Source organism: Globicephala melas, chromosome 8 (assembly GCF_963455315.2).
Source record: "Globicephala melas chromosome 8, mGloMel1.2, whole genome shotgun sequence".
NCBI classification, from domain to species: Eukaryota; Metazoa; Chordata; class Mammalia; order Artiodactyla; family Delphinidae; genus Globicephala; species Globicephala melas.
Genome location: NC_083321.1, coordinates 5,104,870 through 5,132,448, shown reverse-complemented (window position 1 = coordinate 5,132,448; position 27,579 = coordinate 5,104,870). Strand labels below are relative to the sequence as shown.

The window sequence follows — 27,579 nt, the reverse complement described above, 5'->3', positions numbered from 1 at the left end:
GCCCCGCCCGCCGCGGAAAGTGAGTTGCGTGGGCGCCGCGCCGGGGATCTCAGAGCTGGGAGTGCAGAGCTGCACGGAGCAGCGCCGCGTGCAGCCGACCCGGGGGTAAGTGCCCCAGACGGGGGCTGCAGAGACCCCAGTTCTGCCTACCACCCTCGCTTCCCACTGCCCTGGGAAGCGGAGGGTGTCGTGGCGCCCCAACCCAGCTGGGTCAGTAGAGGCAGCTCAATCGTCCGGCCCGCGGGTGTCAGACGTTGCCGGGGGCCACAGAGGCGAAAGAGGAGAAAGAAGGCGAAAGAGGAGAAAGAAGAGGAGAATGGGGGTGTTAACAGTCTATAACAAACAAGTAGTATTGAGCTCAGCTGTGCCGGGCTAGGTGGTGCTCAGAGCTTTCTCTGCTGCATCTTCCTGGCAGGGAGGGACCCATTCTACAGATGAGCAAACTGAGGCCCACCCAACTAGGAAGAGGCGGAGCTAGAAGAGAGCGCACGCAGACCCTCGTCTCCAGCCCAGCTCGTCGTGGCGGGCCAGGGGCTCAGAGGAGAGATCTGGTGGTTTTCTGGAGGAGTTGGCTTTAAGCCTCCAGCCTCCCAAGGGAGCAGGAGGAGAGGGGCACAGAGTGACTAGAGCCTGGACCCTGAAGGGTGGAGGCACCTTCATTTGTTCTGTAAATGTCTCTGGGTGGCCCCTGGCTCAGGAAGGGGTCAGGGAGGATGAGGGGGAGGGGATGAGACAGTGGAGGCCTGAAATGCCAGGGGAGGGATCTGCCCAGGTCTCTGCACCCCTGTGCTCACCATGGCTTGTCCCATCCAAGGGACGTGCCCAGGCCGCAGGGCTGCTGCCCTGCCTGGATCCCCAGACCTAGCTCCCTACAACCCCCCTTTGGCCAGCCCAGCCTTTTGGGGTACCTGGGGCAGAGAACAGCCCTTCCCTGAGCGCATACTGTGGGCTGGGACTTCCAAACCTGCAGCCCCAGGGCCTGGCTCCTGCCTGGCTCCGTCCCCTGCTGACCCGTCTATAAAACAGGGCTACAGTGCCCCCTCCCCCAAGGATTGCTGTTAGATTTAAATGAGGTATTGCGGGCGAGGGAGTTACATGGGGGCCCTTGTTATTTTTATCTCCCCACCTAGGTCCTGTCTCTGGCGGGGTGGCCAAGTCCCATTCACCCAAAGAGGAAGTGGAGGCCCAGAGAGGGTGAGAGACTCCCCAAAGAACACACAGTAATCACAGCTTGGTAGGGCTCAGAGCCTTGGTCCCTGGCCCTCTTGCCCACCCTTCCCTGTTCAGGGCCTGCTGCTTCCACAGCCCGCAGCTGTCTCTCCCCATTCTCTCTTGTATTCTCCCGGGGCTGGGGAAGGGGCTGCTTTTCCTTTTTTTTTTTTTCTTTTACATTTAAGTAAACCAGACCCAGGAGAGGAAGTGACCAACTAGGCAGGCCCCAGCCCAGCCCAGACAGCACTGGCAGGGTGTCAGATGTTCACCCTCTCAGCGGGGCTCTGGCCTGTTCCTGTCCCCTCCCCTCCCCCGCTCAATTTGCGAGCTAAGGAAACTGAGTCCCACAGAGGGGCAGGGGCTGGCCCTGGGCCCCAAGGGCAGTGGCCATGGAGCCCTGGCTTGTGGGCTGGGCGTCTACAGGGCCCAGGGAGGCTACCCTGGCGCTCCCCCTGCCCTGCGGGCGGCGATTAAGCAAAGGCCCGGCCAGGCCCTTCCTGCCCATTTCAGTTTCCACAGTTTCACTTTTGTTGGTTTCGACACCTGGAGGGCTCCTCCCTCAGCCCCTACCAGCTCGGCTGCTGCCGGACAGCCCGGGCCTCAGGGGAAGGTCCCGCTTCCTCAGCGCCCTCTGCCTGTCCTCTCTACCCTTCCTGAGTCCCAGAGGAGGCCCCCACCCCTCAGCGCCCACAGACCGGCAGGGAGGGAGGAGGGCCCTGGCTGCCTGTGGGGATGGGGCGGACCTCAGCCCTGCTGTTCCTGTCAAGGTTGCTCCCCAGGGTAGAAAGGCGAGGGCAGTCAGGTGGCCGGCGCTGGAGGTGGCCCTTGGCCTGGGGCCCCGAGGATGTGTAGGATCTCGGGTGAGGGCAGGTCACAGAGAGGGGACAGCAGGAGCAGGGGCCAGGTGTGAGAAGAGCCAGTGTCCCCAGGAGCCACTAGGGGTGGGGGGTAGGGGTCTCAGACGGGGCAGAGCCAGCTGGGAAGGAGCTTGACGTTGGACTGTGGGTCCGGCTGTAAGGTCAGCTCGCCGCTTACTTCCTGTGTGACCTCAGCACCCCGCTAAGCCATCCTGGGCCTCAGTCTCCCCATCTGTCAGATAGGGGTGGTAGCGGGACCTTGCAGGATCATGTGAACCCAGAATTCACACCTGGTGGGGAACTGCCTGGGACCCCACCCGCCTGAGCTCCCACCCCTGTCGGCCCCACAGGACCATGGGCTCCATGTTCCGGAGTGAGGAGGTGGCGCTCGTCCAGCTCTTCCTGCCCACAGCTGCTGCCTACGCCTGCGTGAGCCAGCTTGGGGAGCTGGGCCTTGTGGAGTTCAGAGACGTGAGTGGGGCTGGGGTGGGCGTGAGGGGAGGCCTCGTTCTTGGGTGTCCCATACGGTGGACCATCTCCCCCAGACTGACCCCCGGCCCTGCTTGAATCCCGGCAACCTCTGCCATATATACTTTGCTCTCAGGCCGGCTTTACTCGTGGCTGAGACCGCCCTGTGCCAGCCTGGGTTCAGCCAGGCCTCCTGGGCCCTGCCTCACCCTTCCCAGGCCACATGGGGTCTGGTGTGTCTTCAGCTGGGCATCTGGAGGGTCACAGTATACTCAGCACCTTTCTGGGGGAGGCAGCTATGGCCTGAGGAGAGCCGGGCCTGGGCCCTGGTGGGGGGACCTCCTTGGCCCTCTGCCTGGAAAACTGATCCCTCCGTTTGGCAACCACAGCTCAATGCCTCGGTGAGTGCCTTCCAGAGACGTTTCGTGGTAGATGTTCGTCGCTGTGAAGAGCTGGAGAAGACCTTCGGTGAGTTGGCCCTGGGCCCACACCCCAGGCACACTTCCTGGAGGAGGCGCCAGTCAAGCTTGGTCTGAAAGGAAGAGTCCGAGTTGCCCAGGCGGACGGCAGAGAAGGGAGGTCCGGGCCAGGCCCTGCAGAGCCAGGACGGGGCAGCTGGGATCTTTGGGGTGTTCTTGGGTGAGCTGAGCAGAGGGTCCAGGCCAGGCCCGGTTTGGAAGAGGCCTTGAATACCGAATGAGGGCTCGGGACTTCACCCTCTGGGCGCCAGGAGCCACCCATAGGTTCCTAAGCAGGAGAGAAGCATGGACAGAACTTTTTCTGCTGCAGATGGACTGGGATGGGCAGAGGCCAGGATCCTGGGTCAGGTGCCCCCAAGGAGCAGCTGCTTGGCCCTGGGCAAGAGGGACCCCTGCCCTGGGTTCTATTCTGGAAACGCCTCTTAGGAGGGTCCTGCAAGGTGGGAGGATAGAGCATGTCTGTTTAATGGTTAGATTGACTGATAGGTTTTAAGTCATCAGGCAGGTACCCTGTGGGCCTCCATGCAAGGTCTCATCCCCTGCAGTGCTAGGGCCACCTGCCCGAAGACCGCTATGGGACCCAGGCCAGGGGCTGGGGACGGAGAGCAGCCCAGAAGAGCCCCAGGGCGGGGGGAGGCGGAGAAGACCTGCAGGGATGGAGGTTTAGCCTGAGGTTTTTCCGGGGTCTCAGACTCAGTGAATCAGTTAGCTGGTGGCCAGCAGAGTTTGGGGTGGCAGTTGGAATTCCCTAGATGTTAGCCATCCCTTGGCTAATAGTGGCCATTGGCTGGTGGTGGCTCCTGAGCCGGCTCCCCGATGCCCGTCCCTCTGCACCCAGCCTTCCTGCAGGAGGAGGTACGGCAGGCTGGGCTGACGCTGCCTCTGCCTGAGGGGGCGCTGCCGGCGCCCTTGCCCCGCGACCTTCTGCACATCCAGGAGGAGACGGATCGCCTAGAACAGGAGCTCCGGGACGTGCGGGGCAACCGGCAGGCCCTGCGGGCCCAACTCCACCAGCTGCAGCTCCACTCGGCTGTACTGGGCCAGGGCCATGGCCCCTCGGTCAGCTCTGGCCCGGGCAGGGCGTGGGGAGGGGCGGGGGCCCCAGACCCCACCTGGGCCGGGACTCATGGCGCCTCTCGGCTCCTAGTTGGCAGCCAGCCACACAGATGGGCCCCTGGAAAGAACACCCCTGCTCCAGTCCCCCGGGGGGCCGCACCAGGACCTGAGGGTCAAGTAAGTGAGGGGCAGCTTCGCTCTCTTTCTGGTTGGTGCAGGGTGAGGCAGGCCAGCTCGGACTTCTTGTCCAGGGCCCTCGTGCAGCCGCCCTCAGGCCTGGACTTCCCTTTGCCCCTGGGGGTCTCTTCTGGCCCTGCCTGGCGGGCTCCTGCCTCCTCTGTGCGGACGGGGGCAGTGTGCCTGGCCCGGGTGAGGCGGGGAGAGGCTGGAGCAGCCCCTGCCCAGCCCCGCCCGTCCTTGCAGCTTCGTAGCAGGTGCCGTGGAGCCCCACAAGGCCGCCGCCCTGGAGCGCCTGCTCTGGAGGGCCTGCCACGGCTTCCTCATCGCCAGCTTCAGGGACGTGGAGCAGCCGCTGGAGGGGCCCGTGACGGTGAGCGGCCCGGGCGCGCAGGCTGGGGTGCGTGCTGGGTGGAGCCGGGACTGCAGGGTGATGTGCGCCCCGCTCCGGCAGGGTGAGCCTGCGACGTGGGTGACCTTCCTCATCTCCTACTGGGGAGAGCAGATCGGGCAGAAGATTCGCAAGATCACTGACTGGTGAGCCCCCGTCGGGTGGGGGGCTGGCCCCCCGCTGCCCTCGTGCCCGGGCCCCTGCGTGTCACCTCCACCGAGCCCGCTCTGTCTGCCACACTGCCCTGTGGGCTCCCTTTCGACTCAGCCTCTGCAAGCCCTGGACCCTGTGCCCACCTCACCTCCCCCCTCCTCCCTGCCAGCTTCCACTGCCACGTCTTCCCATTTGTGGAGCAGGAGGAGGCCCGCCGCGCAGCCCTGCAGCAGCTGCAGCAGCAGAGCCAAGAGCTGCAGGAGGTGGGCGCCCGTGGCCTGGCTGTAGCCCTGCCTTCCCCCCGCCCCTCCCCTCCTGACACCCCTCCCCCTCCCCGCCCCTCCCCTCCTGACACCCCTCCCCCTCCCCGCCCCTCCCCTCCTGACACCCCTCCCCCTCCCCGCCCCTCCTCCCCCTGCCACTCCTCCTGACCCCCTGCTCTGGTCGCAGGTCCTGGGTGAGACGGAGCACTTCCTGAGCCAGGTGCTGGGCCGGGTGCAGAGACTGTTGCCGCCCTGGCAGGTGCAGATCCGCAAGATGAAGGCCGTGTACCTGGCCCTCAACCAGTGCAGCGTGAGCACCACGCACAAGTGCCTCATCGCCGAGGCCTGGTGTGCCACGCGCGACCTGCCCACCCTGCAGCAGGCGCTGCAGGGCAGCTCGGTGAGCATGGGGGGGTGGTCTCCCGCCCTCCCCTACTGCCAGGCAGGGGCTGGTTTCCTCCACACAACACATCTCCCATTCCCGGTGCCATCAGCGCCGTGCCTTTGCCGGGGCTCATCCTCCTCCAGGGAGTCCACCGTGATGGCCCTGGGCCAGCAAGCCCTCTTCCTGCCCCGACTTCCCAGAGGCCCTGGGATGGGCCGTCACACCCTGGAAGCTGCACTGGGTGTTAAGTTAGAAACCGGGTTCAAATCCAGGCTCTGCAGGTACTGGCCCTGTGACCTTGGGCCAACTGGAGGGAGCCTTGGGCTCATCTGTGAAATGGGGTTGCTGACCCTGCTTCCAGGGGTCGCCGTGCTAGGTGCTCACCTGTGGCCATGGGGCTCCCTCTCCTGGGCCACCTGGATGGGAAGAAGCATGCTTCTGTTTCCCGAGTGACCTTTGGGCCAATCTCTGGCCCTCCCTGAATCCCCCTGAACTGGGGCAGGTGGGGCTGGTCATGCTATTTCACAGGGAGAGGAGGGGCTGCCCTGGGTCCCCTGGCTCCCACCCAGCGAGTCCCCACAGTGTTCTCCATCTCTCGCTGGCCGTGGCTGGAGGGTCTGAGCGTCCCTGAAGGCCCCTGCCATCAGTCTTGTCTGTCTGTCTGCCTGCCGGGTGCCCCAGAGCGAGGCGGGTGTGAGCGCCGTGGTTCACCGCATCCCCTGCCGGGACATGCCCCCCACACTCATCCGTACCAACCGCTTCACGGCCAGCTTCCAGGGCATCGTGGACGCCTATGGTGTGGGCCGCTACCAGGAGGTCAACCCCGGTGAGAGGCACCACGTCCCCAGCCCCGGCCTTCGGGAGGCTCAGCTGCTGCCCTGGGTGGAAGCATGGGAGGGCTGCGTCGCCACCTGGGCCTGTCCCGCCCTCCTGAGGTGAGGGGCGCACTCCTGGTCATGTTCTTGGGGGCCCAGTGGAGGCACTTCACGTTTATCCCCCGCAGACACCCCCACTGCCCTGCTGTTAAGCTAACAGGGGAACCGGCAGAGTTGTGCAAAGGATAGCAGCTTTGCAGTAGGAATGGACCAGGTTGGAGGTCCTACTCACTTACTTTGATGAGTTTCTTAGCTTCTCTGAGCCTCAGTTTCCTCATCTATAAAATGGGGTTGATGGTACATACCTGAGCGGTGTTGGGAAGATTAATGATCGCCAAAGGCTGCAAACCAGTGGTCCACGAGGCCAGCATCAGTCTGCAGACGTGTTTTGCTTGGCCACGTTGTCTGGCCACGTTGAAAGGTTTGAATTGGGTGCAGCCCCAGGTCAGGTTCTCCCAGAAGCAGACCCTGAGATGGGGTCTCTGATGCAAGTGGCGTATTAAGAGAGGTGTTCCTGGGAGAAACCAGTAAGGGACCTTAGGGGACGGGGAAGCAGGCAGGAAGGGGAGAGCTGAGTAGGGCGAGTCTCAGGTGAAGCCCAGCCTCAGCCTGAGCCTGCAGGGAGCTCTAGAGCATGAAGGACACTATGGTGTGTCCACCTCAAGGCTGATGAGCAGGGCTTTCAAACCCAGCGCCCTCAGTCGTCTGCCAGCCCTCGCGGGTGGGCAGTGAGGCCGTCAGCTCCAGGCACGTCCACCTGGGTGCTCACTGGCCTGGCGAGGCTGCTGCTCTCTAAGTGGCCCACTGGGCAGAGGGTTGCACAGAGCTGCCAAGGGAGCTGCGGCCGCCTGGGCAGAGCCTCAGTGTCTGCTGCGGGTGCCAGGGTTTAAAGTGGGAGTTTTCGCAAAAGTCTGCATTTTCTCAAGACTGGCGAAAAGTGAGAGATTTGGCGACATGGCCCACCTCCAACAGGCTGGAGCTGGGTGGTGGCAGCCCCCTCCCGTTTGCCAGTGCCCGTCCCGAGGGCAGCAGGCACTGGCTTTCCTCCCTTCCTGGCCCCCTCCTCCTTCCTGAGGCCTGTGGGACCTGGCCTGTCATCCGCCAGGTTCTTCTCCCTCCAGATACCACCCTCCCTGCAGAAGGCTGGCTGCGGTGTGGCCAGTGGCCCAGCATCCCCCGTGTCACGGGGTAGGGGCTGCAGTGCATCTCTGTGTGAGCCCAAAGAATGGGTGTGAGGGTGAACCGTGATGAGGTCCCTTATGGGAGGCCAGGGAGGGGTCCTGCCTCATCCAGTGGGCAAGAGGCAGGGTTTGGGATCCCCGGGGCAGTACAGGCAGCACATGAGGATGGAATCCAGGGCCGTGTGGACTGAGACCAGGGTCACGTGGTCCTCTGGGGCCTGCTGACCCTGCAGGACCAGCATCTGGGAGCTTGACGTGGGGCCCCCAGCCCATTTCACCTGCCCGTAGTCCCTCTGCGTTAGCGGATGCCAGTCTGGTTAGAACAGGCCTGATCACCAGATATCCACGGTTGGTAATATGCCACCAGCTCTCAAAGCAGTAGCTTTGCGGAGTATTCGTTTCCTAGGGCTGCTGTAACAAAGCCTCATGGATGGGGCGGCTGAAATGATAGGTATTTATCGTCACTCAGTTCTGGAGGCCGGAAGTCTGAGATCAAGGTGTCGGCAGGGCTGGTTCCTTCTGAGAGCTGTGAGGGAGAATGTGTTCAGGCCTCTCTCCTTGGCTTGCAGACAGCTGTCTTCATGTTCGTATGGCATTCTCCCAGTGTATGTGTCTAAGTTCTAAATTTCCCCCTTTTTATAGGGACACCAGTTATATTTGATTAGGACCCACCCTAATGACCTCATTTTCACTGGGTTACAGCTGTAAAGGTTGTATCTCCAAAGAAGGTCCTTGTCTAAGGTACTGGGGGTTAGGACTCCAACATATCTTTTGCTGGGGTGGGGGACACAATTCAACCCATAACTGGGATGTGCGTTAGAATCCTAACACCTATGAGAAAATGTCCCCATTTTACTAAAGGGAAGCTGAGGCCCCAGAGGTTAAGTGACCAACTCGGCCTTCTGGAACTTGCCATGTGCCAGCCAGGACTACCACTGGGCTCTCTGTGCTTCTGCTTTAAGCTCTTCTCATAAATAATAATAGCTAGAACTGCTAACGTTATATTTATGGTCTTCCAGGTACTGTCCATGGATAAAGTCATTTATAACAGCCCTATAAAGTGGTGGTATTTTTATCTCCATTTTGCAGATGGGGAATGGAGGTTCAGAGAGGTTAAGATACTAGCCCAAGGTTGCACAGCTAGTAAGTGCCTGGATCTTGAGTGCAGGCAGGCGGTGTGGCACCCCTGCCTGGCTACACCACCTTCATGTCTCCTGGGGCCCCGGAGCCTGGCTTGGGGAGCCTGTGTGGCATCCTGTACAGGGATGGGGGTCCTGGCTGACCGCGTGGCCCTTCTGCCCGCAGCACCCTACACCATCATCACCTTCCCCTTTCTCTTCGCCGTCATGTTCGGTGACGTGGGCCACGGGCTGCTCATGTTTCTCTTCGCCCTGGCCATGGTGCTGGCCGAGAACCGGCCAGCCGTGAAGACGGCGCAGAACGAGGTGAGGGGCGACGGGGTGGGTGGTACGGGGCGGAGAGTGGGGGGGCTCCGGGCACAGCAGGGGGCCCAGGCTGGCTCTCGCCACACCTCTCTGCACCCCCAGATCTGGAGGACCTTCTTTGAGGGCCGCTACCTGCTCCTGCTCATGGGCCTGTTCTCCGTCTACACCGGCTTCATCTACAACGAGTGCTTCAGCTGCGCCACGGCTGTCTTCCCCTCGGGCTGGAGCGTGGCGGCCATGGCCAACCAGTCGGGCTGGAGGTGAGGCCCGGCCGTGCCCGCCCCGCAGCCCTGAGGCCCCCGGGCCCCTGACCAGCCCGCCTGCTCTTGTCACAGTGACGCCTTCCTGGCCCAGCAGCCGCTGCTCTCCCTGGACCCCAATGTCACCGGCGTCTTCCTGGGACCGTACCCCTTCGGCATCGACCCGGTGAGTCCCGGCCGCCTGTCGGAGGCGGTGGCGGGCAGGAGGGCGGGTCCGGGGCTCCCCGCTCGCCCAGCCCCTCCCAAGCACCAGGCCCAGTTCCGGGTACAGGAGGCAGGAGCCCCCCTAGACCAGGGCCTGCGTGGCAGGGGGGCCTGCACTGCAGCCACTTGAAAAGCAGAGAAGCGAGTTCCAATAAGGGCAGCCTTTTGTAGTCCCCTCTGTGCCAGGCAGGCACCGTTCTGAGCCCTTGTTGAATTGACTTGATGTCTAGTGCTCGTGACAGCTCCATGAGAGCACATCAGTACTGTCCCCATTTTACAGGTGAGGAAACTGAGGTTACACGCCCAAGGTCACCCAGCTAGGAAGAACTGGGGTTGGGGCCCAGGCTGCCCAGCCCAGTCTGTGCTCTTAACTGTTCCCCTCTGCTGCCCCTCGTCGGGCAGGTGACGGGTTGTGCAGAGGCCCTGGAGGGGCAGACAGGCCGATGGGAGTGACTCGGGTGGAGAGGCCCCTTCACGACACCCATCCCTCCTGCCACCACAGGTCTGGAGCCTGGCTGTCAACCACCTGAGCTTCCTCAACTCCTTCAAGATGAAGATGTCTGTCATCCTGGGGGTCACCCACATGACCTTCGGGGTGGTCCTGGGAGTCTTCAACCACATGTGAGGACCGGGGGCCTTGGGGTGGGGGGCCAGGCAGGGCCAGGGCGACCTGGTGACCCGGCTCCCCTCCTGCCCCAGGCACTTCGGCCAGTGGCACCGGCTGCTGCTGGAGACCCTCCCCGAGCTGGTCTTCCTGCTGGGGCTGTTCGGCTACCTCGTCTTCCTGGTCGCCTACAAGTGGCTGCGAGTCACGGCCGCCAGCGCGGCCTCGGCCCCCAGCATCCTCATCCACTTCATCAACATGTTCCTCTTCTCCAGCAGCCCCACAAACCGGCCACTTTTCTCCGGGCAGGTAGGCTGGGGCGGGGGTGGGGGTGGGGCGGCGGGGGTGGGGGGCTCACACCCCGCCCTGGGACCCCCTGGTGGCTGGGCCTCTCAGCTGCAGGATCCTCGTGGGAGAAGTGGGATGCAGGCCTGAGGCCGTGAGACAGGGAGGTCGAGGGGGCCTCCCTGGGAGCTCCCAGCAGGGGTGGTGGCTTCTATGCCCAGAGGAATTCCACACGGGGCGAAGTCCCTGCCTGGTGAGGGGCCCTGGGCTGGAGTGGGCTGCGGGCTCCCCGGGCCCCTGGGGAATCGCGTGACCCGAGCTGGCCGGTGGCTCGCAGGGGCGCCCTGACCATCGCCCCCTCCCCCCCTGCAGGAAGTGGTGCAGCCCACGCTGGTGGTCCTGGCCCTGGCCATGGTGCCCGTCCTGCTGCTTGGCACGCCCTTGTTCCTGCACCGGGAGCGCCGCCGCTGCCACTCTCGGAGGAGGCAACAGCCGGTAGAGGTAGGGGAGCCTGGGGTGGGGGGTCCTGTCCGGGACGTGAGCCCCATCTGGGGCTGGGGGTCTGTGATGCCGCTGCACCACCTCTAGGATAAGGACACAGCCGGGCTTCTGGACCTGCCTGACACGTCCCTGGCCAGCCAGGGCTCTGATGAGGAGAAGGCAGGATGCCCAGGGGACCAGGCGGAGGCCGAGGTGGGTATGGTGCCTTCCTGAGTAGGGGATGGCTTCCGGCCCCACCTGCCCCTCACTGCCACCTGTCCCCCCAGTTTGTCCTGTCCGAGGTATTCATGCACCAAGCCATCCACACCATCGAGTTCTGCCTGGGCTGCATCTCCAACACGGCCTCCTACCTGCGCCTTTGGGCCCTGAGCCTGGCCCACGCCCGTGAGTCCCGGCTCCTTCCCACACCCGGCTGCCGGATGCGTGGTCCCCTCTGGTCGCTTCTTTTTTTTTCTTTTTTTTTTTTTTTGCAGTATGCGGGCCTCTCACGGTTGTGGCCTCTCCCGTTGCGGGGCACAGGCTCCGGACGCGCAGGCTCAGCGGCCATGGCTCACGGGCCCAGCCGCTCCGCGGCATGTGGGATCTTCTCAGACCGGGGCACGAACCTGTGTCCCCTGCATCGGCAGGCGGACCCTCAACCACTGCGCCACCAGGGAAGCCCTGGTCGCTTCTTAGTATCCCTGTCTGTAAAGGGGGGACGTCGGAGGAGGTCCCCCGCTGGCCCACGGGGAGGGCGGGCTTCGGGACGCCGAGGTGGCTTGGTGGTCCCCACGGTTCCCTCCTCCATCTGCAGAGCTGTCACAGGTCCTGTGGGCCATGGTGATGCGAGCCGGCCTGAGCCTGGGCGGCGAGATGGGTGTGGCGGCTGTGGTGCTGGTCCCCGTATTCGCCGCCTTCGCCGTGATGACCGTGGCCATCCTGCTGGTGATGGAGGGGCTCTCGGCCTTCCTGCACGCGCTGCGGCTGCACTGGTGAGTGGCCGCCTGGCTGGTGTGGGCAGCACGGTGGGGGGGGCGGGGGGGCGTCCCCTCACCCGCTCTCCCTTCTCACCCCAGGGTGGAGTTCCAGAACAAGTTCTACTCGGGTACTGGCTACAAGCTGAGCCCCTTCACCTTCGCCGTGGAGGGTGAATAGTGCCCACAGCCCTGCCCTTGCCTTGCTGAGCAGGGAAGAAATAAAGGGGAAGGCCCAGGGCCCGTGTCTTGGTCTTGTCTGGGAGGCAGGGGCTGGGGCTGCTGGGTGTGGAGGAGCCTGGGCTCTGGCATGGGCTGGTCCTGCCCCGGGAGCCTTTTGGTTGGATGGACACCACGCCAGCCTCTGGGCCCGTCTCCCTTATGTCTGTCTCTGCAGCTGAAGTTGGTGGGGGGGGGGTGGGGGGAGGTGGGAGCCACTGGTCTACGATCTGGGGCCTCAGGATGTCAGGATAGGACCCATGAGCACATCTGCAACGATCCCAGACTCTTGGGGTGAAGGGCAGAACTAGGCCCAGGGAGGGCTGTTTCCAGTACATTCTAGCTCAGAAAGATTGTCCTCCCAGGCTGGGCCAGGGGGAGTGAGCTCCCCATCCTTGGGGATATGCAAACTGGCTGTACGATGATGTCTGGGCTACCCTGGGTATGGAGGGTGGTGCCTGGCACCAGTTGGCCAATATTCTCACGTGCCTGTGCTGGCGCTGGCCCCCGGCACTCAAGATGCTTTGCAGCAGAGAGCAGCCTGGGACACCTGAGCCGGACCCGGCACTCCACATGGACAGTGGTGTCACACCCAAGGCCACCTTCCCGCAGACAAGGGCAGAGGCTCGTCCAGGGCACCCTGAGAATTGCCCAGGGCTCCGAAGGTCAGAAAAGGGCAGAGCCGGACTCCAGGCCCTGCCTCCCCAGAGGCCACAGTCTTCCCCCATCCCTCCCTGGTGGGCAGTCCTGCTGCCAGGCCATCCTTCCGCTGGGGGGAGGGAGGTGGCATCCTTGGGCCTCTCTGGTATGGGTCCCACCCCCAGCTGGGTGGCAGAGCCAGTGCTTCCCAGAGGCCTCGTTTTCTCCCGCTGAGGAGCTGCCAAGTGGCTCTTCCGGCTGGAGGCCCTGGGAACAAAGGCTGCCTTGAAGGCAGAGACGCCCTGGGCGCGGCGAGCCGGGAGGCCTGGCCCCATAACCTGGCCCCGTCACCGTGGCTCTGTCTGGCCAGTTGCTGGGAGGAGCCTGTCCCTCCAGAGCCCAGGGCTGCCCCGCTCAGGGCCCCCAGATGCTGGGCTGGGGTATGAGGGGCTGTCTGGCTGCAGTATGACACGCCTGGCAGAGACTTGGCTCCAGGAAACGTTGAGAGCAGTGTCTGGTTAGGAACAGAGGGGGTGGTGTGCGTCTCAGCATCTGGCCCAAGCCCAGGACTCCAAGCTCTACCTTCCTGGGGAGCAGAGCTATGCAGAGACTCGCAGGGTGGGGCAGGTGAGGGGAACCCTAAGCAGGGGCTCAGCGCCGAGAATGTGGCATGTTTCGGGGGTGGGTGGCAGGTGTGACCCCAGGGAGATGCTAGCTGGCCCTGCCCTGGCTTTGACGCGTGGACAGCCTGGCTGGAGAGGGCTGGCTGCTGGGGAACCAGCATGCGCAAAGGCACTGGAGGGGGCACCCCTGGGGCGTGGGGGTCACATCAGGAGACACAGAGACAGGGGGGTCACCTGCACTGGGGACAGGCCTGCTCGGGCAAGTGTACGGTCTAATCCAGGAGGATGACTGAGCGAACAGATGGGCATCCCAGGAATTCCACATACAGAGAATGCAAGTGATAGCCAGCGAGTGGATGTGAGGGAGACTGACCCCAAAGCCACCTGGCAGAGGAATGCGCGAGAGGGCCTGGTGTCTTAGGGACGAGAGAGGCTGGGGGCAGGGGGCGGGCAAGGCCGGTCAGACCCTGTGGGCACAGGCAGGAGCTGGGAGCTGTGTTCTAAGATCACACACACAGGGCAGCAGCATCTAGGGCTGTTGGGTTTTTTAAAAAAAAATTTATTTTTGGCTGCACTGGGTCTTCGTTGCTGCGCACAGGCTTTCTCTAGTTGTGGTGAGCGGGGGCTTCTCACTGCGGGGGCTTCTCTTGTTGTGGAGCATGGGTTCTAGGCGCGCAGGCTTCAGTAGTTGTGGCACGTAGGCTCAGTATTTGTGGCTCGCGGGCTCTAGAGTGCAGGCTCAGTAGTTGCGGCGCACGGGTTTAGCTGCTCCGTGGCATGTGGGATCTTCCCAGACCAGGGCTCGAACCTGTGTCCCCTGCACTGGCAGGCAGATGCTTAACCACTGTGCCACCAGGGAAGTCCCTAGGACTCAGTTTTATTGCTTGGATATCATAACACACTCACCTGGTTAAAACTTTCGGTGTCTAGCAGGCCGGGCAGCGGAAGTCCCCCTCCTGCCCTGACCCAGCCACTCAGTTCCCTCCTGGACAGCCCGGTGCTCCCCCCTCCCTCCCGCCCAAGGGCTTCGCCTCCGGAGCCGGGTGGACGCACTGGAGACCTCCCCGAGACTAGGGATGCATCCGAGGGTGACAGCAGAGGATGGGCTTTTATCTTTTTTATTGTTTGTATAGTACAGTCTTTGTGGTAGCAGGAATGTATGCACAAAAAACAATTCAAATAAGAGTTCAGAGTGAAAAAAAAATTTATCCCAAAGGACTTTTAATACATACAGATTTCACAGCTATACTCTATCCCCGCCCCCATACTCCACATATAGGCTGCAGTTTCCCACCAGAACGACCACATGAGGTACACTGGGGAGCAGTGAGGGCAAGGTTTCCCTCCCGCACCCAGCACACCGAGGCCCCAGCACCAGGGCGACAGGAGGCTTCCCTGGGGCACGACCATGCCTGGGGGCGGGCAGCTGGCCCTGTCACAAGAGCCCAGCTCCAGGCTGAGCAGAGGTGGAGGGGAAAAGGCTGCAGAGTGTGGGACAAAGCAGCCCGCTCCCTACCAGGAAAGCGGATTGGGCAGTGGGGGGGCCGGGGTGGGCATGTGTGTCCACGTGTCCCCGTGCAGCCTGCTGGCCCTCTGTGGCCACGGCCCACTGCCTGCCCCAGAGCCGGGGTTAATAAAGCACTTTCAGTTAGAGGGCATGGCGGGGCTGCATCCAGTTAGGGTGAGATTCATCTGAGATTCACCTGCAGAGGAAAACACGGATGACAGGCAGCAGTCAGCGGGCAGCCAGTCGTCCCCGCCTCTGTGCACCCCGCACCTCGGGGGCGGTCTGCATCTCCCAGGACCCCGGTCAGGCCACGGGGCATCGGCAGTGTCGCTGCCCACTCGCCACCCTGCACACCCGTTACCTACAGAAAGCCCAGTCAGCACTGTTCACCAGCACGGTCATTAACATCCTTTAAAGATCAACATTAACCAAAAGGCACCTGCAGTGACACTGCTTACTCTTGCTGTCTGCCCCACCTGACTGAAGTAGAAAATGCCTTCTCTAGATTAAGGGGGTCTGAGATGTTGCACTATTGCACTAGTGTACTATAATTCTGCTTCCTGATCTCATGTCAGAGTCCTAGAGAAATCGTAAACAAGATATGAAATAAATGTTCCTCAATTTTAATACAGTCTTTCGTATCATACACATCTGTGTTCGGCAGCGAGACGTCCGAGCCTTCTTGCTGCAGATACAGTAGTCGGAGCACAGAGGGAGCCTCGGGCTCGGCTGCCCCCGCGCAGTCCAGGGATGCAGCGCAGGCAGGCCTCCCCAGTCACACCCCAAGCTTCCTCTTCTGGTCGAAATAGGCATCGAACCTGGCCTGGGCATACTCCTAGGAGACAGAAGGAAGAGGGGCCTCACCACGGGTCCCGCCCGCCCCCCGGCACAGAGCAGAGCAGCTCCGTGTGCTGCAGGCCATCCAGGAGCCGCGCTGCTCTCAGGACGGTCCTCTCCCGCTGGCAGCAGCCCCGGTCACCGCCTTCCCTTTACCCTCAACGTTCCCCACTCCATCAGCTGCGCCGGCCCGGCCCTGCCATCCCAGACAGGAGACGGGACTTCTGTCTATGTATCTGGTGCAGCACGGTTCACCGACTCATTCACCTTGAACGCTACAGACGCGGACTGACGGACACAACAGAGGCTTCTCTGTCAAAGCCCAAGGTCCCTGGGGCGTTAGCAAGGGTAGACAGACGGTAGGTGCCACCTGTTTGCTGCAGCACCATTACTAAAAGGACACCAGGACGGAAGTGAGAAAACCTGGCCAGCCACCGGGCCCCTGGGTCCCTTCCCCTGTCTGCCCACCGGTGTGCAGAACACAGTCTCTTAAGGGCCACTCCAAATCGAAAAGTCTGCAGTGCTAACTGCCAAGATCACAGCACCACTTCAAAAAAAATTAACGTTGAGGTATAATTTACATACCACAAAGCTTAACTCATTTAAAACGTGCGGTGTTGGCTAATGCACACACCTAGCTCAACGCCACCACCACAGTCACCCTCAAGGTCCTCCTGGGTCTCTGTAGTCAAGCCCACCAGATCGCGACAGAAAGCTTCCACGTGAGTGTAATCGTCCGCTACGTCCCCTCTGGGGTCTGGCTTGTGACTAAGACACATCCACGCTGCCGTGGGCGGCAGTGTTCGTGGCTGAGTAGTTTTCTGTGATGTGGCTCCAACACAGTGTGTTCATCCAGTCATCTGCTGATGGGCATGTAGGTTGTTTCCACAGTTCGGGGCTACTGAAAATAAAGCTGCTGTGAGCACCTGAATACAAGTCTTGGCGTGGAAACAGGCTTTCATTTCTCTTGGATCAATACCAAAGAGAGGGACTGCTGGGTTGTATGGTAAGTGTAGGGTTTTTTTTTGTTTTGTTTTCTTTTTAACTTTTAATTTTATTGAAGTACAGTCGATTTAAATTTACTTATTTATTTTGGAGGCTGCTTTGGGTCTTCGCTGCTGCGCACGGGCTTTCTCTAGTTGCAGCGAGCAGGGCCTACTCTTCATTGCGGTATGCGGGCTTCTCATTGCGGTCGCTTCTCTTGTTGTGGAGCATGGGCTCTAGGTGTGCGGGCTTCAGTAGCTGTGGCACGTGGGCTCAGTAGTTGTGGTCCATGGGCTTAGTTGCTCCGCGGCACGTGGGATGTTCCCAGATCAGGGATTGAACCCGTATCCCCTGCGTTGGCAGGCGGATTCTTAACCACTGTGCCACCAGGGAGGTCCCGGTAAGTGTACGTTTGACTTTATAAGAGGCTGTCCAACTGTTTTCCACGCTGGTTTCACCCTTTTACATTCCCACCAGCAATGTATATGAGGTCAGCTGCTCCACAGTCTTGCCAACATTTGGTATCGTGAGTTTAAGTTGTAGCCATTGTCATGGGTGTGCAAGGCATCTCACTGGGGCTTTAACTTGCATTTCCTTTATGACTTTGTATCAAGCAGATGAAAAGATGCTTACTGGCCATTAGTTTACCTTCCGTGTAGTGTTCAAATCTTTTGTCCACTTATAAAGTAGGTTGTTTGGTTTCTTGCTGAGTTATGAGTTCTTTATATATTCTAAATACAAGTCCTTTGTTAGATATAAATTTGCCTTACTTTCTCCCAGTCCGTGGCTGGGCTTTTCATTTTCTTAATGGTGTCTTTCAAAGAACAAAAGTTTTAAATTTTGATTAAGTCCAATTTACTGTATTTTTTTTTCTTTGAGGGTTAGTGCTTTATGTGACCTAAGAAATCTTTGCCACAGTTACGAAGCTTCTCTCCCGTTTTAGCTTTTACATTTAGGTCTATTACCTGTTTCAAGTCAATTTCTGTGTAGAGCGCAAGTTCACAGTTCATTATTTTTTTCCATATGGCTTATTCGGTTGTCCGAGCATCATTTCTGGAAAATCTAATCCTTTCCACAATGCATTACCTTGGCCTTTCTGTGGAATGCCAGTTACCTATATGTGTAGGAAGGAGTCTATTTCTGGGAACTCTAGTCTGTTCCATCTGATTTATGTCTATCTTATGACCAACACCACATGGTCTTAATTACTGTGCTTAGTAAGTCTTGAATCAGGTAGCCTAAGTCTTCCAACGTGGTTCTAGTTAGTTTTAGTGTTTTAGTTATTCCAGGGCCTTTGCATTTTCACATACGTTTTAGAATCAGCTTGTCAATTTCTATCAAAAGCCTGTGGGGATTTTGCTGGGGTCACGGAGACGACAGAAGATAGTTTGGGGAGAATGGAAGTCTTAAGATTAGGTCTTCTGGGGCTTCCCTGGTGGCACAGTGGTTTACAGTCCACCTGCCGATGCAGGGGACATGGGTTCGTGCCCCGGTCTGGGAAGATCCCACATGCCGCGGAGCGGCTGGGCCCGTGAGCCACGGCCGCTGAGCTTGCGCGTCCGGAGCCTGTGCTCCGCAACCGGAGAGGCCACAACAGTGAGAGGCCCGCATACAGCGAAAAAAAAAAAAAAAAAAGATTAGGTCTTCTGAATCCACAGATGTGGTTATCTCTATTTAGGTTCTTTTAGCAATGTTTTATAGTTGTCAGTGTAAAGATCATGCAATACTTGAAAAATGTTATCCCCAAGTATTTCAAGTTTTTTATGCCATCGTAAACACAATTAAAAATTTTTCATTTACAGTTGCTTCTAGCACGTAGAAATGCAAGTGGGTTTTGCATACTGACCTTGTATCCTACGACCCTGATAAACTCACTCAGTAGTTATTAAATAGCTCTTCTACTGATTTCTCTAGATTTTTTCATGTGCATGATCATGTCACCTATAAATATAAGGCAGTTCTTCTTCTTCCTTTCTGGTACTTCTGCATTTTCTTTCTTTTTCTTGCCTTCCTTTGCTGGCTAGGCGCCCCAGCAGCCTGTGAGGAGAAGTGAGCACGAACAGCCTTGCCTTGCTCTATATTTGGGGCAGAGGTGGGAGGAGCATTCAGTGCTTTACCATCCATTACCACGGCAGCTGTACAAGAGGTGTGTATATGCCCTCTACCTGGTTGAGGAAGTTCTCCTCTATCACTAGTTCGCTGAGACTTTCTATCATGAACAGGTGTTGAATTCTATCAAATGCTTTTCCTGCATTCACTAAGATGACTGTATGGTTTTTCTCCTTTATTCTGTTAATACGGTGAATTACACTAATAGGTTTTTCAAATGTTGACGTTAACCTTGCATTCCAGGGATAAATGCCACTTGGTCATAAAATATTATCCTTTTACATAAGTTGGATTTACTTTTTGCCAGTATTTTGATAATGGTTTGGGGGTAATGTTCATGAAAAGCAGTGATCTGCAGTCTTCTTGAAATGTCCTTGTCTAGTTTTGGTGTCAGGGTCATGCTAGCCTCATCGAATGAGTTGAGAAGTGATCCCTCTCCCTTTATTTTCTACAAGTCTGTAGGGCTGTTATTATTTCTTCCTTAAATATTTGATGATATTCACCAGGACCTGAAGTTTATAGGTTTTTTTTTTTTAAGAGGGTGTATGTAGCCTTGAATGCATGGCTAAGGAGGCTAGTAGCATTTATGGTTTTTTAAAAATTAATTAATTATTTCTGGCTGCATCCGGTCTTCGCTGCTGCACGTGGGCTTTCTCTAGTTGTGGCGAGTGGGGGCTACTCTTCATTGTGGTGCCCTTCTCATCACGGTGGCTTCTCTTGTTGCAGAGCACGGGCTCTAGGTGCATGGGCTTCAGTAGTTGTGGCTCAAGGGCTCTTGAGCACAGGCTAAGTAGTTGTGGCGCACAGGCTTCGTTGCTCCGTGGCATGTGCGATCTTCCCAGACCAGGGCTCGAACCCGTGTCCACTGCATTGGCAGGCGGATTCTTAACCACTGCGCCACTAGGGAAGTCCCAAATCTATAGGTTTCTGATTATGAGTTCACCTTATTTAAATAACTATATGGCCATTTCTTACGTCAGTTTTGGTCATCTGTATCTTCCAAGAAATTGGCACACTTCAGGCAGGTTGTCAAATCCGTGGGCAGAGTTCATCGTCGCCTTCTACTTGAAGATCTATAGAGTCTGTAGTGATGGCCTCTCTTTGTACCCGGTTTTGGCAATGTTTGCCTTCTCTTTTCTTTCTTGCTTAGTACAGCCAGAGGTTTATAAATACTTCTGTGGTATCATTAATTTTCTCTATTTTTTGTCCATTTTATATTTCAATGATTTCTGCTCTTACCTTCATTCTGCTTCTATCTACTCTGGGCTTAGTTGGTTTTTCTCTTTCTAGCTTCTCAAGGTAGCAGCTTGTATCACTGGCTTGAGAACTTCCTTCATATCCAAGACAGCATTTAAGCTGCAAAGCCATAAGTTTCCAAATGCTGCTTTAGCTGCATCCCACAAATTCTGGCATGTTGTGTTTTTATTATAATTCCAAATATTTTCTAACTGTCCTTGTAATTTCTCATTTGATCCAGGGTTTATTTAGAAGTATACAGTTTAATTTCCAAATAACTGAGAATTCTCCAGATATTTTTGTGGTTGCTGGTTACTGATTTCCAATTAAATTGCACTGTGGTCAGAGAACTTACTCTGCAGTGCATTTGAGGCCTGTTTCACAGCCCAGCCTGTGGCCTATCCTGATGAAGACTCCACATTCTCTGACAAGGATGTCTGTCCTGCAGCTGTTTGGGCTCCACCCGTGTTCGTCAGGTTGAGCTGGCTGGGGTGATGATGTTCAGGTGTCCACCCTGCCTGTGGCAGGGTTTCCTGGGTCGACCCGCTACCTAGAGGTGTGCAGTCTACTTGGTGAATAGTAGATTCCCCCTTTCCTTTCGGCTTTGTCACTTTTTGCTCTATGTCTTTTGTTTCGGTCTGTTTAGTTTTGGCCGTGCTGTGCGGCACGTGGGATCTTAGTTCTCTGACCAGGGATGGAACCCGTGCCCGCTGCAGTGGAAGCGTACTGTCTTAACCACTGGACCGCCAGGGAAGTCCCTGCTCTGTGTCTTTTGAAGAATTCAGGGGCACACACACTGAGGGTCTCTCTATGTCCTGCAGATGAAGTGATGCCCTCACTAGGATGCAACGCCCTTCTCTACCTTCGGTGGTTTTCCTTCTCTGAAGTCCACTTTGTCTTACAGTAACATCTAGCCATGACTCCAAATCTGCTTTAAAAATCCACATTTCCCCTTCTTTTGCCTAAGAGCATCTGTGCGTCACCAAATCTTCTGCCTGGAGGCAGAAACCACCCTCACTGAGGACCGAGGAGAGCAAAATGCACCAGCCCTTTCCCACCACCTGCCCCAAAGCAAGGTGCTCGCTACACCTGTGTGCGCCCCTGCCCCAGGACGCCCCCCACCGCTCACTACGGAGCAAATAAGATGCCAAGGACACCGCTTAGGTTAGAATAAAAAGACAGCCTGGTCTGGTACAAACTTGCTGCACAAAAGCGGGTCTAACTCAATCAGCACCAGCTTCCAACTCTTAAGTCGGGTGCTGTAGGCCAGAGGATGGGGTGTTAACAGGTGAATAAAACAAGGCACGGTAGGTAACCCCACCACCGTTCCTTCACTCAGTGTCCCTTCTGTCAGAAGGGACTGAGGTCGGGGCTGGACCTCAAGGGTCTGGATTTCTACATCCCCCATCAGAACCACAGGACCACAGAGCACTTCTCTGAAGCAGGGGAGGTGGGACCTGCTGGCCCTGGGAGTGAGGGCAACTTCCACAGGCAGACACAGCAGCAGCAGAAGTGGCTTCAATTATGCAGCCTTCCTTTCTCCCCCAGCTTCCCCAGGGGGAGCCCGCTGTCCTGGTGCTGGTCACCTGGTTCAGGTACTCGGAGGGGAACAGGTAACCCCCTGGGAGGAACAGGCATTTACTGCCGAGCATTCACGTACATGGAAGCATTTCTTTCCTGGGAGCAGAAGAGAAAAACTACCCCCAAAACATACCATGTACCCAAATTCAATGGATGAAATCTTGGCCTGTACGATGGACCAAAGTCCCCAGAAGAAATGGGACGCAAGGGCAAACCTGTAATTACAAAAGCAGGAAATGCACATGAGATGTGTGGGACCAGTTGGAGGACCGATTACATCATTTCCTGCCAGATGGACGTTCTAACTCATCTGGGTGCAAACTGTCTGCCTTGGCCGACCCAGTGGGACAATATTCCACGGCAACAGAGCAGCAGGAGCCCACAGCCGTCCTCTCCCCACCGCTGGCCAGTGACCTTGCAGGTGCGAACACCCCGACTCCCTGTTCCTGGCACACGGAACACTCGCAGGACCCACCCGGAGGCCTCAGTGGCCGCTGCTGGTGAAGCGTGGGTCACACAGAGAGAGAAACCCTCTGGCACGCGTGTGAGCGCACAGCCTTGGCGGCCCCTACCCCACCAGCAACAGGTGGAGGAAAGCGCGGGCCTCCGGACAGCCTGCTGCCATCCCCCATGCCCCTCTCCCCCGGAAGTGAATCAGGAGGAGGGTGTGGCCAGGTCCCCACCTCTAGGCTGTGCCACGTTCCTCGTCACTGCGAATCCAAGTTCTTCTCAAAACGATAAAGATAAAGCTCTAATTCAGGAACGAGGGCTTCGGTGCTGCCCTTACCAGACCTGATTCTGCTTCTCTTCATCCCTGACCCACTAGATCCCCTGGTGCTACCCTTTCTGTCTGGGTCTCCTCCACCTCCGCTTTCCTATTTCCATCTGATCAAGAACCAGGGAGGGAAGCTCTCTTCTGCAGGCGGAGCCGAGAGGCCACCAGGGTGGCCTCAGCTCAATGAGAGGACTGTGGACAGTTCCGAGGACACGAAGGAGGTGCTCTATGCTGAGGGAGGAGGGCCACAGCCACTCAAACCGTCACTGTTAACAAATAATCTCATGGAAGACCCCAAAGATTAGGAATAACTCAGGCCTCCTGACCAAAGAGATGAGTGAGTGTGAGAACACAGTGATCTAGACCTTTGCGGAATCTGGAGCTTTCTCAGCCCTGCTTTGACAGCTGTTGAGAAAACAGATTTTTAATTCTTTTCTAGGAGAACCATGTTACTCGGTGGCACCCAGCTCTCCAGGAGCACGAGTGAGAAGAGTGTGCAGGCCCTGGCGGCAGCGGCTGTGCAGCAGAGTCCGCGGCGGGGATGACGGTTCGGAACGGCACCCTCGCTCCCTGACCTAGTGCACAGACCCTGCTCTCCTCACTGGCTGTGTGCTGAAATCTGGGGGATCCGAACACACTCGGCCACATGGACAAGAACCAAATGTTCTGTTTTTGACAACGTACAAGACCTCGAGATGTATGGTCGTGAGGGAGCTCCTAAAATACTCCTGTTTGCAAGGAGGCATCCCAAGTACGCGCTATAAAGAGGGAAGCTATCGTTACAAACCGACAAAGGAAAAAAATTACCTATTGACTTCAAGCAACATTTCTTCTTCTATAACGGACTTTTCTTCATTACTGAGGTTTTCAAATTCATTTTGGAATGCAGCCAAGTAATTGGAAATGAAATGGAGCTTAAAAAAAAAGCAATGACATTAGGGTCAATGATGGTTAAAAACAGGTGATGTCAATGCTGTCACGAAGTGCACACGTCAAGCGTGACTCTTCCGGACGTCAGCAAAGCCCGCCACCCTGCTCTGCCCAGGGGCGTGGTCCAGGGAGCTCACCCACCCGGCTGGGTTCACCGGGTTACAGTCAGAGAACTAATGGACTCGATGCCATACTGTCGGCAAGACCACTACTGCTTCTGCAGAAAGTAATTTAGGTAGAGTTGTTCCTTCTAACTCACACTCCTGTCTTCCACTGACCGCAAAGCAGGGTCAGCCTACTCCACACCTCCCCAGCCTGGCTGCTGCTCCGCGCGGCGCTGGCACGAGGCACCAGGGCACCCGGATGCTCGTCGGCAGATGCTGCCTCAGGGCAGGCGCCGGACCAGGCACTGCGAAGGGGCCTTCCACCCCTAAGATGCTGTGATGATGTCCACACTTATGTCCATAAACTGGCAGTGTCTGATTCTGGTTTGGAGAAGACAGTTTACCCTAAGGTTCTACCAGGCTGCACGTTGAGTCTACACATGAATTAGGATTTATGAGAGCCCTTGTTCTTCACTATTTCATACCACATCAAAAGGCAGCAGAACACAGCCAACCTCGGCTTGTTTGCTTTTGTAAAGAAGAAAACAGCCGTCAGTCTTTCTCCCTGTTAGAACCCTTGCTACCTGGTTACCCGGCTGGAAGGCGCTCCCCACCCTTTCCCTGGGTCGCCTCTTCCATCTTCCTGCTCTGAAGTCGGCTCTCTTACACTACGCCCCCTCCTCCACCAGAAAGCATCATTCAAGATCAAGCACTGTCCTAGGCAGGGGGCCGTAGATTCTGAAGTAAACCTGGCACAGAAAAGATGACTGCTGATACCTATTAAATTCTGTGTAACAGGCACACTCCCCACGACGACAAAATAATTTTTGCAGATGAGAAAACTGAGGCACAGAAATAGTACGTTACAACCAGCAGTGGCAGATCTGGGATTGAAATCCAGGCCCATTAGTTTTTAGAACCCATGCTTGAACCACCACCCTAGATGGTTTAATTTCTTGGGAGACCCTAAACGCTGAAGGTGGCAAATGAAGATGGAAAATCTGAAGAGACTGAAACCCTAAGAAAGTGGTAATTAATGACCCTCCCTCCCCCAAAAGTTCTAGGCCCAGATGGTTTTATGGGCAAAATCTACCAAACTTTCAAACAACACCATCTTAGATAAATTTGTTCCAGAAAATAAAAAGGGACACTCAACTCATTTTGTAAGACTAGTATAGTTTTTATTCCAAAAGCAGGTATGAATACTTTTTTAAATGAACATTAAAGTCCTATTTCACATATATGCATAGATGTAAATCTCCTAAAATAAGAAATTGCCTAACTGGATCCAACAGAGCATTACAAAAAAACGTTAACTCATTCAAATAGTTTATTTCAGGAATTTCAGTATTGCTTAACATTTTAAAACACTTCAATGGATTAAAGACAGAAAAGCGTGAGATTACCTCAGTAGCTACAGACAGGGTATCTGACAGAGACCAACACTTGCACGTGATTTTAAAACCTCAGAAAACAGGAATGGAGCTTCTTTACATTTCCATTGCTGTGCAGTGTCGGGGGTTACACAGCTCTGCCGCCTTCCACTAAAATGAAATCTGTCTTCTTACTGAAAATCTCCCCTCACTGGTTTGAGAGTTCTCATCTCTGGAGCTGCCTGCCCAGTGTTTATAAAAGTCTAACTTCTTTTCAGCATGGCAAGAACCTGAAGCCTGCTGTGTTCTCCTCCCTGGGGTCAACAGCCCCACGTTCTCCCACCCTTCCTACCCACATAGCTTGAACTTGAGGTCCAAAACCGTCCCGGTCACTCTGCTCTGGACACGCTCAAGGTCATCAGGTCTGCCTGAAAATAAGGCCAGAAGAGAGCAGCCCAGGTCTGGCCACACGGCAAGGCTGTATTTGAACGGCTGCCCCTGAGCGTGGCCACCTGCTGGAGACTCTCCCCATGCCCAACTCAGGCAGGTGCTCGAGAAACCTCTCCTGAGTGAGCTACTGCAGCAACTGACTGCATCCGTCCTCACCCCCGGCCCCTGGGAAACGTTCTGACCAGGCGGGGATCCCGGGAGAAGGGATGTCGGGCGGCAGGGCTGCCCAGCGTGGGCGGAGCTGCTGCCCTGCAAGGCTGGCAGAGGTGGGCGCAGTGCCCCTCTCCCCAGCCTGCTAACTTCTGCAACACTACGTACTCATCCTCAACCCAAGGCTTCGGCAGAGGCTGAAGAATGGAATAGAGGGCTTCCTGGGGAGAGATTCCCACAGGACTGATTCTCCAGTCACTGGACTCGCATAACCCAGGACAGGAAAGGGGTCTGTGAACACTGCAGCAGCTACTGAACCGCGGTGCCCACAAGACTACTTCTGCCTGCACAGAGTGAAACAAACGGAGGAAAGTCAGTGATCCCCAAAAGAAGGCTAGAGAGCAGGAGGGAGGCTGGGCTTTGGGAAAACACTAGAAGGAATCACAAAGGAGGCTGTGCTCCTCTCTGACTGGACGCAGTTTACCTCTGGCACAGGGATTTTAAAAGGCTGGACTCAAATACTGAGTCTGTATCTTGACACAAAATAACATTTTAAAGCAAAAGGACCTGCTTAACCAACTCCATGGTTTTAAAAGGGCATCTTTAAAAGTGAAGCTGTACTCATCTCTGACGGGGTAAAGCTGAGGTATGTGATTTACTTCTCAGTAAGTGCACTGAATACAAACACGAGTCTCCTACCTGTTGCTTCCTGGTGGGATACTTCAGGATGTTTGCTCTGAAAAGAGGGTACTTTTCGTAATTATAATCGTACATCCATTCACAGAAATGATTCCCAATGTCGAATCCCCTGAAAAAGAGCGAGAGGCACAGAAAATGAGGCAGCAGCCCCGCTGCGAGCGCCCCCGGGCCCCCGGGGTCCCGAAAGCATGAACGCTTCAGTGACGGGACAGACCAAAGCACCCTGGCCCGCTGTCTGGAGCAACCGCTCAGGAGTGCCGTCCTGCGGTCAGTGCTTTGGTGAAGCCAACGAAAGGCCAAGTTCTGGATTCTGAGGACCTGGCCCCTGCTCCCACTGACGCAGCTGAGAACAGGCTGCGCTGCCCCACGCGGCCATTGCGGCCGCTGGGACACAAAGTGCTGGCCTCCAGGGAGGAAACTTCCAACTCAGGATGGTATCGTGACCTACTTTCTCCTTCGTTCCGCACACACACAGAATACTGAAATAAAAACATTTGACTTTACCTGTAGTTGTAACTGCTGTATTCAAAGTCGATGAGCATCAGTTTCTGGTTTTCAGAATTCTCCCTGCCTTCCAGCAATAAGATATTACCTGCAAAAAGGTTTGGATGACACGACCTTTGCTCTGGGCACGTTCTGTCATCGAAGGCGCAGGTCTCCAACCACAGGGCCCAGGGTGGTTCTGATCCTGTAAGGGCATCCTGACCACGTGGCGAGCGGACGTGGCCGAGTCACGGGACGGGGGGACAGGGTGCCAGGAGCAGCACTGACCTGGGAGGCCTGGCCCGAGAGCCCTGCTGCCAGCACCCCAAGAGCAGCGTGGCCTGGGCTCCCCCCCATTTCCACACGGGGGCAAGAAGGGAAAGGTCTGCTCGGCACCCCGGAGCTCTGGCACCCCCAGCAGCCCCGAGGCGGGCGGGGCTGTGGCCCCCAGCTGGGAAGCTGGGCCCTGGTGTCCACACAGGCCCCACTGCTTTGCCCCCAAGGAGGAGAGCACAGACAGTGCTCCCACGACCATATTTCTTTCCCTTAAGGCTGAATTCTGGGCAGAAGGGGCTTGGCTGCCAGACTGGCCCCCCAGGCACATGCTCGGAGAGGCCCACGCTCTACCCAACGTGCTGCATCTCTCACGGTGGCGCTGGCGGGTGGGCTCTGCTGAGCCAGGTTCAAGGCTTTTCGGCACACATCGTCCGTTTCCGGGAGCCATTGATAGGAGAACCGGGGCCAGACCCAGTGTCCAGCTCCCGCCCCCTCCACGCTCTCCCCGTGTTGCCGTGGCCGGCGGGGGCCTCCCTCAGCCCGTCGGCGACCTCTGGGCCGTTCACCATCACCCGTTACACACACGAGGCTGCTTGACCCGACTTGCCCAGCAATCATCAGCTAATTAGTAACAGGTATTCTGGCTCAAACTAACGTCTCACTGATGACAAGTCTTCACCAGGGACTGTTCTCCAAATTAAAAACAAGCCGTAGAGCCTGGAAAGGGCCCGAGGGTGGACCTCAGCCAGCTGCGCTGGGCAGGATGAGGACAGCAAGGCAAAGCCAGGCGCCATGGCAGTATCAGGGGGAGGTGCCCGGCCGGATGGGGCCTCTGACGAAACTGGTATGTTTGAA

General features: G+C 57.2%; 2 protein-coding genes across 9 annotated transcripts in view; one reads left to right on the top strand and one right to left on the bottom strand.

Moving 5' to 3' along the window:
* The first annotated feature begins 4 nt into the window (after positions 1-4).
* On the top strand, positions 5-26,467 carry TCIRG1 (T cell immune regulator 1, ATPase H+ transporting V0 subunit a3). Of its 2 annotated transcripts, none has more exons than XR_009564753.2 (21): positions 5-105; positions 1,131-1,194; positions 2,420-2,540; positions 2,927-3,005; positions 3,855-4,075; positions 4,164-4,249; positions 4,496-4,622; positions 4,704-4,786; positions 4,963-5,056; positions 5,244-5,456; positions 6,123-6,267; positions 8,803-8,942; positions 9,045-9,202; positions 9,278-9,368; positions 9,909-10,027; positions 10,106-10,319; positions 10,668-10,796; positions 10,884-10,988; positions 11,063-11,180; positions 11,270-11,767; positions 26,051-26,467. XR_009564753.2 is itself a non-coding variant. In XM_060302845.1 (21 exons), exons 3-21 carry the CDS (start codon positions 2,424-2,426, stop codon positions 11,928-11,930), a joined length of 2,496 nt encoding a protein of 831 aa, XP_060158828.1. In that variant the 5' UTR covers positions 5-105; positions 1,131-1,194; positions 2,420-2,423; the 3' UTR covers positions 11,931-11,987. The 2 variants fall into 2 exon arrangements, 1 of the variants encoding a protein (XP_060158828.1); XM_060302845.1 differs by lacking the exon at positions 26,051-26,467 and adding an exon at positions 11,852-11,987 and having other exon boundaries at positions 11,590-11,767.
* The window catches only part of CHKA (choline kinase alpha), a 62,176-nt gene continuing 48,911 nt past the window's right edge, over positions 14,315-27,579 (bottom strand). For 3 of the 7 annotated variants that reach the window (XM_060302848.1, XM_030833318.3, XM_030833319.3), the window contains 5 exons: positions 26,470-26,557; positions 25,966-26,074; positions 23,067-23,173; positions 21,618-21,699; positions 14,315-15,572 (listed from right to left, as the gene is read on the bottom strand). In XM_060302848.1, coding sequence (XP_060158831.1) covers positions 15,513-15,572; positions 21,618-21,699; positions 23,067-23,173; positions 25,966-26,074; positions 26,470-26,557 — 446 coding nt within the window. In that variant the 3' untranslated portion in view covers positions 14,315-15,512. The other 4 variants (XM_030833316.2, XM_030833317.2, XM_060302847.1 and 1 more) reach the window with 2 other exon arrangements.